General features: G+C 58.2%; 1 protein-coding gene across 1 annotated transcript; it reads right to left on the bottom strand.

The window, feature by feature from the left end:
- Positions 1–2,205: 2,205 nt before the first annotated feature.
- tmc4 (transmembrane channel-like 4) lies at positions 2,206–9,512 on the bottom strand. Its single transcript, XM_069923151.1, is given in 12 exon segments — positions 2,206–2,374; positions 2,725–2,870; positions 3,091–3,185; positions 3,188–3,260; positions 3,781–3,928; positions 4,889–4,989; positions 4,992–5,030; positions 6,065–6,162; positions 6,564–6,716; positions 7,770–7,918; positions 8,466–8,682; positions 9,329–9,512. Coding segments are annotated over 12 exon segments (1,395 nt in total). The 5' UTR covers positions 9,351–9,512; the 3' UTR covers positions 2,206–2,220.

Genomic DNA, 9,512 nt, shown 5'->3' with positions numbered 1-9,512 from the left:
TCCCTTTCCCTCCATCACCTCTCTGTCTCTGATCCACTCTCCGATCCCCTCTCCCTCTCTCCTATCCCCTCTCCCTCTCTCCAATCACCCCTCCCTCTCTCCGACCCCCTTTCTCCAATCCACTCACTCTCCCCAGTTCCATTTCCCTCTCTCTGATTCCCTCCCCCTCTCTCCGATCCCCTCACCCTCTCTCCGATCCCCTCACCCTCTCTCCAATCCCCTCTCCCTCTCTCCAATCCCCTCTCCATCTCTGCAATCCCCTCTCCCTGTCTCTGATCCCTGCCCCTCTCTCGGATCCCCTCTCCCACTGATCAACTTTCCCACTGATCCCCTCTCCCTCTCTCTGATCCCCTCTCTCCAATCCACTCTCCCTCTCTCTGATATGCTCTCTCTCTCCTCAATCCCCACTCCCTCCAATCCCCTCTCCCTCTCTCTGATCCCCTCTCCCTCTCTCTGATCCCCTCTCTCCAATCCCCTGTCCCTCTCTCTGACCCCCCTCCTCCCTCTCTCTGATCCCCTCACCCTCTGATCCCTCTCTCAGATCCCTCTCTCTGATCCCCTCTCTCTGATCCCCTCACCCTCCTGATCCCCTCTCTCTCCCCTGATCCCCTCTCCTTCTGATCCCTTCTCCCTCTCTCCAATCCCCCTCTCCCTCTCTCCGATCCCCTATCCCTCTCTCTGATCCCCTCTCCCTCTCTCTGATTCCCTCTCCCTCTCTCTGATCCCCTCTCCCTCTCTCTGATCCCCTCTCCCTCTCTCTGATCCCCCCTCCCCCTCTCCAATCCCCTCTCCTTCTCTAATCCACCCTCTCCAATCCCCTCTCCCTCTCTGATCCCCTCTCCCTCTCTCCCTGTCTCCGATCCCCTTTCCGTTTCTCTGATCCACCCTCTCCAATCCCCTCTCCCTCTCTCCTATCCCCTCTCCCTCTGATCCCCTTTCCCTCCGATCCCCTTTCCCCCCGATCCCCTTTCCCCCCGATCCCCTTTCCCCCGATCCCCTTTCCCCCGATCCCCTTTCTCCAATCCACTCACTCTCCCGATCCCCTATCTCCGATCCCCTCTCCCTCTCTCCGATCCCCTCTCCCTCTCTCCTATCCCCTCTCCCTCTGATCCCCTCTCTCTCCCCAATCCCCCTTTCCCTCCGATCCCCTTTCCCTCCGATCCCCTTTCCCTCCGATCCCCTTTCCCTCCAATCCCCTTTCCCCCGATCCCCTTTCCCCCCGATCCCCTTTCCCCCCGATCCCCTTTCCCCCGATCCCCTTTCCCCCCAATCCCCTTTCCCCCCGATCCCTTTCCCCCCGATCCCCTTTCTCCAATCCACTCACTCTCCCCGATCCCCTCTCTCCGATCCCCTCTCCCTCTCTCCGATCCCCTCTCCCTCTCTCGATCCCCTCTCCCTCTCTCCGATCCCCTCTCCCTCTCTCCGATCCCCTCCCCCTCTCTCCGATCCCCTCCCCCTCTCTCCGATCCCCTCCCCCTCTCTCCGATCCCCTCTCCCTCTCTCCGATCCCCCTCTCCCTCTCTCTGATCCCCTCTCCCTCTCTCTGAACCCCTCTCCGTATCACTGATCTACCCTCTCCAATCCCCTTTCCCTCTCTCTGATCCCCTCTCCCTCCGATCCCCTCTCTCTCGCCCAATCCCCTTTCCCTCCATCACCTCTCTGTCTCTGATCCACTCTCTCCGATTCCCTCTCCCCTATCCCCTCTCCCTCTCTCCAATCACCCCTCCCTCTCTCCGATCCCCTTTCTCTAATCCACTCACTCTCCCCAGTTCCCTTTCCCTCTCTCTGATCCCCTCCCCCCCTCTCTGATCCCCTCCCCCTCTCTCCAATCCCCTCTCCATCTCTGCAATCTCCTCTCCCTGTCTCTGATCCCCTGCCCCTCTCTCGGATCCCCTCTCCCACTGATCCACTTTCCACTGATCCCCTTTCCCTCTCTCTGATCCCCTCTCTCCAATCCACTCTCCCTCTCTCTGATATCCTCTCTCTCTCCTCAATTCCCCACTCCCTCCAATCCCCTCTCCCTCTCTCTGGTCCCTCTCCCTCTCTCTGATCCCCTCTCCTTCTCTCTGATCCCCTCTCCCTGTCTGATCCCATCTCCCTGTCTCCGATCCCTCTCCCTCTCTCTCCAATCCTCCCCACCTTATCAATTCTCCTCCTTTCCCCCTACCTCTCCCACTCGCCTGTCACCCAGGCCAGCAGGGATGGAGGGAAACGAGCAGTTTACTCCCAGCCAACCAACCGTACCTGGTATTGCTGATAGTTGTATCCGCAGAGCTGGCACTGTGGATCCGAGTCGACCTGTCCGTGGCATGTGATCCGGTTCCAGAGAGAGTAGAAGAGAACTCCGAGACTGGCCATCTTCAGGAACACGCACCTGTGGATGTGTGGGAACGGAGTCAGGTACAAGGAGGGGTAGGTGGGAAGGGGGTCGGGTGGGAATGGTGTCAGGTGGAGAACAGGGTCAGGTACGGGTAGGGGATCGGGGTCGGGTGGGGATCGGGGTCGGGTGGGAACGGGGTCAGGGTGGGAACGGGGTCAGGGTGGGAACGGGGTCAGGGTGGGAACAGGGTCAGGGTGGGAACGGAGACGGGTGGGGATCCAGGTCAGGTGGGAACGGAGACGGGGGAGGGGGGGGGGGTGGTGAACAGGATCAGAGTGCAGAGAGGGGGTGGGAAGACGGAGACGGGAATGGTGGTGAAAGGGGGTGGGGATCAAACTCCCAACCTCAGGAGGGTGAGTTTGACCTCACTGGCCGCCGACAGCCTCTCCAAGGTGACGAGCAACTGGAACAGTATTGGGGTGACAAAGTTAGCGGCTGTGATCACCATCGACGGCAGGTACTCCATCAGGAGAGCGGTCACCCCCTCACCCTAAAGGCAGACAGAGACTGTCAACCTCTAACTCTATTCCACCCCTCCTCTCTATCCCCCCTCTCCCTCTCCCTCCCTCTCTCTCCCCTCTCCCATCTCTCCCTCCCCATCTCTCTCTCCCCTTTCTCTCTCCCCCCCTCTCTCTCACCCCCTTCTCTCTCCCCCTCCCCCATCTCTCTCTCCCCCCCCCCCTCTCCCCCAGCATTAGCCAGTCTCCTACCAATGTGTGTGACTGGGACACCTCGGTGGCTATGTAAATGCAGTAGAAGGCAGCCCCAATGATGGTTAGAATGAGCAGATTGACGATGACCCTCGGGTGATGAGCAGAACGTTCTGTGAAGTGGTCCTTTCCACACGCATCCTCCGGAGGAGAGAAGCCTCCAGGTCCAGCTGCAGGAGGGGGTGGAAGGAGAGAGAGGGGAGAGAGGGAAAGGGGAAGAAAGGGGGGAGGGGGAATGAGGAGGGGAGAAAGAGGGGAGAGAGAGAAGGGGAGATGGAGGGAGAGATTCATGGAGTTGAGGTGACAGATGGGGTTGTATCCAGTCCCTCACCCCTCTCCTTCCAACTCTCTCTCTCCCCTCCCCTTCCTCCATCTTCCACCCACCACAATCTTCTCCCTCCTTTCCTCTCTCCCCCATCCTTTCCGTTCCTGCCTTCCTCCATCCATCTCCCAGTATCTCACCCTATCCCTCCACTCAGCTCGGTGCGGAGGGAGTTGTGCTGTTATTGAACGGCCCTTCCATCCACCTGTCTGTCCCCTCCGTTCCTTCCCCCTCACCCCCCCAATCCCGTACCCGAGCTCGGTTCGGAGGGAGCTATGCTGGTATTGAATGGCCCTTCTGTCCCCCTGTCGGTCCCCTCCGACCCTCCCCTCCACCCCCTCCCCCACCCCCTCCCCCACCCCCCGTACCCGGAGCTCAGTTCGGAGGGAGCTGTGCTGGTGTTGAACAGCCTGGGGCTGCCTGATGCAGAAATCCCAGCCACAGAAAACTTTGTGACTGTAGTTGTTGAACCCTCCGTCCGACAGCAGGATGCTCCTCTTGTAGCCCAACGCTGCCCTAGGGATGGGATGAGGGAAGGGGGAGGTGGTGGGGGTGTGGGGGGGGTGGAAGTAGGAGAAGGAGAGAGGGGGAAGGAGGGAGAGGGAGAAGGAGAGGGGGAAGAGGGAGATGGAGGGGGGGGAAGAAACAACCTTTTAAATCTATGAACATTTCAGCACAAAATGGGAATAAAAGAGGGGAGACAAGGAGGGAGATGAGTGAGGAAGATGAGTGAGGAAGATGAGTGAGGAAGATGAGTGAGGAAGATGAGTGAGGAAGATGAGTGAGGAAGATGAGTGAGGAAGATGAGTGAGGAAGATGAGTGAGGAAGATGAGTGAGGAAGATGAGTGAGGAAGATGAGTGGGGAAGATGAGGGGGAGATGGGTGAGGGAAACATGGGAGAGACCAAGGGGAGAGACCAGGGGGGAGATGGGTGAGGGAGATGTGGGAGAGACCAAGGGGTGAGAAGGATGGGAAGGAGATGGGTGAGGGAGACGTGGGAGAGACCAAAGGGTGAGACGAGGGGGGAGGAGACGGGGGAGATGAGGAAGGAGATGGGTGAGGGAGACGTGGGAGAGACCAAGAGGTAAGACGGGGTGGGGGGGAGATTAGGGGGGAGATGAGGTAGAAGATGGGTGTGGGAGACGTGGAGAGACTAAGGGGTGAGACAAGGGGGGAGGAGAACGAGGGGGGAAATGAGGAAGGAAATGGGTGAGGGAGATGTGGGAGTGACCAAGGGGTGCAATGGGGGGGGGGGGGTGATGAGGAAGGAGATGGTGAGGGAGACATGGGAGAGACCAAGAGGTAAGACAGGGTGGGGGGGAGATGAGGGGGGAGATGAGGAAGAAGATGGGTGTGGGAGACGTAGGAGAGACTAAGGGGTGAGACAAGGGGGGAGGAGACGAGGGGGGAGATGAGGGAGGGATATGATGGGTTGTGAGGGGAGATGAGGCGGAGGTGAGGGAGGAGGGTCCCACCTCTGTACGATGCACCCGAAGGTGCCGAGGGATATCCCGATGTAGGTGAGCAGGTAGGTCAGTCCAAGGGTGAAGGATGTTCCCCCAAATTCCAAGCGTTTGGGTAGATCCCGTAAAACAGCAGCGAGTTCTCCATGAAGCCCTGTCCAGGGTACAGAAGCCAACAGAAAAATGGGGGGGCAGGAGGGGGAAATGGGGGGCAGGAGGGGAAATGAGGCAGGAGGGGGTAACGGGTATAGGAAAGGATAGCAGCAGGAGGGGTAAATGGGAGTGGGAGGGGGGAATGGAGGTGGGAGGGGGAATGGGGGTAGGATGGGGTAACAGGTGCAGGAGTGGGAAATGGGGAAAATCAGGGTAAAATGGTAGGGGAACAGAGGAATGTATGTAATCATACATTAAATTGTAACACAGAACACTACGACATAGTCCAGGCCCTTCAGCCTTCGATGTTGTGCTGACGCATATATTCATTCTTCTAAACCCTCCCTACCCCGTAACCCTCTATTTTCTTTCCATCCGTGTGTCTGTCTATGAGTCTCTTAAATACCCCCAATCTTCCAACCTCCACCACCATCCCCGACATGGCATTTCAGGCCCCCACAACTCTCTGTGTTAAAAACCTATCCCTGACGTCTCCCCTAAACTTCCCTCCCTCCACCTTGTACACATGTCCTCTGGTGTTTGCTAATCCCGCCCTAGGAAACAGGCGACCTCTATCAAGTCTCCTCTCATCCTTCTTCCTTCTATGCTCCAAAGAGAAAAGTTCCAGCTCTGTGAACCTTCCCTCATAAAGACATGTTCCCCGATTCAGGCAAAGTCCTGGTGTATCTCCTCTGCCCCCTCTCCGTAGCCCCCACATCCTTCCTGTAGTGAGTTGATGAAGGGGGGTTGGAATGGAGGGTGATAAATTGTATGTTTCCCCCACCACCCCATCACTCACCTGCACCCTCCACCCCACCGCCCACCCATCAGTCCCCTCCATCCACCACACCCAGTCAGTACCACACACTCCTCACCATCCCATCATATCCCTACACCCCTTGAGAAGGAGGGGACGGAAAGAGGTCGAGGAAGAGGGAGGGAAGGAGATGGAGCAAGGGGAATGGAGAGAGGAAGGAGTTGGAAGGAGGGGAGGGAGAGAGGGAGGGAGAGAGGGGGCGGACACTCTTTACTCACAGTTCCAGAGAACACGTTGAGGATGAGTTGGTGGAAGTGAACGAGCCCTGGGTCCATGGGTTCGTACCGGGAACAGTTCATCCTTGATAGCACCTCCACTGCAAACACAGCCCAGTGGTCACAGACCCCCATGGAAACCCCTCCAATAACCACACTCCATGAGGGGTCCTTGCCTCTAGAAAGACCTCCCTCCCATTCCAGAAGATCCCAGTCCCTGGGGAGACCTTCCCTCTTCCCGAGAGGGGAAGACCCTCCATCACCCGAGGGTTCCCTGCCCCTGAGGAAGACATCCCTCCCCCTGAGAGGGTTCTCCATCCTGGTGAAGACCCTCCCTCCTCAAGAGGGTTTTCTACCCTGGGGAAGACCCTTCCTCCTGCCCAAGAGGGTTCCTAGCTCCTGGAGAAGACCCTCCCTCCCCCTGAGAGGGTTCCCTGCCCCTGGGGAAGACCCTTAGCTCCGTGGGAGGCAGGTAGGAATGGGGTGGGGTCGGGAGAGTTACCTGGGGTGGCACTCTGGGCTGTCGGACGGTGGTTGTTGTGGACGATCAGAGGGATGACCACTAAGCCAGCCACCAGGAGGAAGGAGCAGACATTGAGCAGAACGAGGAAGCGAACGATGCTGAAATAGGAACAGATTCCGGTCCCAAACCGTCCTGCAGGAGTGGGAGGGAAGGGAGAGCGTCAGGCAGAGGGTGGGTGTATGCACAGTCGATCTAGCCAACACCGTCGCTGTCCACACAGAACACAGAAGCCCAGTACAGGCCCTTAATGTTGTGCCAAGCTGTGGTGCGTTGCAGAATGAACAAACAGGCTCAAACTACGAGAAGCTGATCTACAGGCTTTAGGTTAAAACCTGCCCACTGGGTTCTGTGCCCCTTTCTGGCTTCGTGGTCGCTGCTCCTGCCCAAGGCCCAGTGGGAGCCTTTATATGGGGCCAGTGATTGGCAGGGAGTGGGTGAAGCCAGTCTCCTGGGTTACCTCCTCCTGCAGGCACAGTGGATTAGCCCCCTGCAGGAGTTCAGACAGGTACAGGCAGTCACCAATGGTCCTATCACCACAGTTCCCAAAATATGCTAAACCCTCTCTACCCCGTAACCCTCTATTTTTCTTCCATCCGTGTGTCTCTCTAAGAGTCTCCTAAATGTCCCCAATGTTCCAGTCTCCACCATCATCCCCGACAAGGCATTCCAGGCCCCCACAACTCTCTGAGTGAAAAAGCTTTCCCCTAAACTTCCCTCCCTCCACTTTGTACCCACGTCCTCTGGTGTTTGCTGATCCTGCCCTGGGAAACAGGCACTGACTGTTCACCCTATCGATGCCTCTCAGAATCTTGTCAACCTCTATCAAGTCTCCTCTCATCCTTCTACGCTCCAAAGAGAAAAGTCCCAGCTCTGCGAACCTTGCCTCATTAAACTTGTTTTCCAATCCAGGCAAAGTCCTGGTGAATCTCCTCTGCCCCCTCTCTGTAGCTTCCACATCCTTCCTGTAATGAGGTGACCAGAACTGAACACAATTCTCCAAGTGTGGATATTTGTAGAGTTGTAACGTGACCTCTCGACTCCTGAACTCAATCCCCCGACTAATGAAGCCCAGCATCCCACAGGCCTTCTTTGAGTCAGACCCTCCCTGGGAATACATTGTGCCTGTCGGCAGTCAGATCCCCCTTGCTGGGAAGGCAGAACACGGAGAGGATAGATAGACCTGACCTTCGATAGTGTGCAGAGATCTTCGCCATAGCTCCAGGTAGCTGAGAGTGTTCTTGAACTCCGTGAGCAAGTGCGTCACCTTCTTCTGATGGGTGACCTGCCACGTTTTCCAAACCCTGTCCTGCCCTGGATCGATGTCCATCAGCTCCCTGAGGGGATTGACATGGTGCTAGAGTGTGTACCTCACACTCCCAGAGGGAAAGGGCAGGGTGCAGGAAGGTGGGGTTTGAGCAGGGTGGGGAGGAAACAAGTAAAGGTTACAGAGACAGGGAAGGGTGTAGGGGACTGGAGGGGGTTACAGAGACAGGGAAGGGTGTAGGGGACCGGAGAGGGTTTCAGGGACAGGGAGGGGTGTAAAGGTCTGGAGAGCGTTACAGAGACAAGGAGGGCTGTAGGGGACCAGAGAGAGTTACAGAGACAGGGAGGGGTGTAGGGGACCGGAAAGGGTTACAGTGACAGGGAGAGGTATAAGGGACCAGAGTGGCTTACAGAGACAGGGAGGGGTGCAGGGGACTGGAGGGGGTTACAGAGAGGGAGGTGTGTAGGGGACCAGAGGGGGTTACAGGGACAGGGAGGTTTGTAGGGGACCTGAGGGGGGTTGCAGAGACAGGGATGGGTGCAGGGAACTGGAGGGTGTTACAGACACAGGGAGGGGGAGTTCACGGTATGTCAGAGTGGGGTTGAGACCTGACTCACCTGAGGACACGTCTCTTGGCCATGCTGAGGGGAACGGCTCTTGGCGACGATCCTTTGGCGAATTCCCACCACGGTGTCCCGGTGAGATCTGTCACCATCTCGGTGCTGTGTTTCCCGGGGCGGGACCAGTGGGAAGTCCTGCTCCTAAGTGAGCCCTGGCTCTCCCCTGGTCTGGTCAGAACCGGGCCGCACTCCAGGGGCTCTGGCCATGGGGAGTCTGCAAACAGGGGAGGGGTAATCCGTCTGGAGGGAGTAGCGTGGGGAAGGGAGGGAGAGGGGTGGAGGGAAAACAGAGAGGGAGAGGGAGGGGGAGAGGGGATGAGGAGAAGGAGAGAGAGGGAGGGGGAAGAAGGGAGAGAGGGAGTAAGGGGAAGGAGGAGGGAGAGCAGGTGGGGTGAGGGAAGGGGTGAGAGAGGGCATGGGAGGGGGAGAGGAAAATGGAGGGAGTGATGGAGAGAGGGTGGTGGGGAGAGAGTGGGGGATAGGAATGGAGGGGAGGGGGTAGGAAATGGAGAGGGAGGGGGAAGGTGGTTAGGAGAGAGGGGGTTGGACCTCCATGCTGTGGAAGGGGTGGTGAGGGATCTTTACACTGTGGGAGGGGCCATGAGGGATCTCCACCCCGGGGGAGGGGCGGCGAGAGAGCACCACCCTGTGGGATGGTCAGTGAGGGAGCTCCACACTGTGGAAGGTCATTGAGGGAGCACCACCCTGTGGGAGGAGCAGTGAGGGATCTTGCCGTGGAATGGTTGGTTAGGGATCTCTGGCCATGGAAGGGATCGCCAGGCCATTGAGGGATCTCCGGGCCAGTGAAGGATGTCTGGGCCAGTGCTGGAGCCCCGCATTGCGGCGAGGCCCAACCTTACCTCCTCTCCTGCCTGCATCCATTCCTCCCTCCTCCCTGCCGGGCCCGGGACGAGAGCCACCGAGCAGGTGTGCCGGAGAGGCTGCTTCGCCTAGGGTTCAGCTGTCCCCCCGCAGATACTCGGTTGCTGACACCGGATACTCCCCGGTGGACCTCGTCCTCCCTGCCCAGCCCCGTTAATTATT

This window comes from Narcine bancroftii, chromosome 3, assembly GCF_036971445.1.
Source record: "Narcine bancroftii isolate sNarBan1 chromosome 3, sNarBan1.hap1, whole genome shotgun sequence".
In the NCBI taxonomy this organism is placed as follows: Eukaryota; Metazoa; Chordata; class Chondrichthyes; order Torpediniformes; family Narcinidae; genus Narcine; species Narcine bancroftii.
Note: the sequence above shows the minus strand (reverse complement) of the source record. Positions and strands in the feature narration are given on the sequence as shown.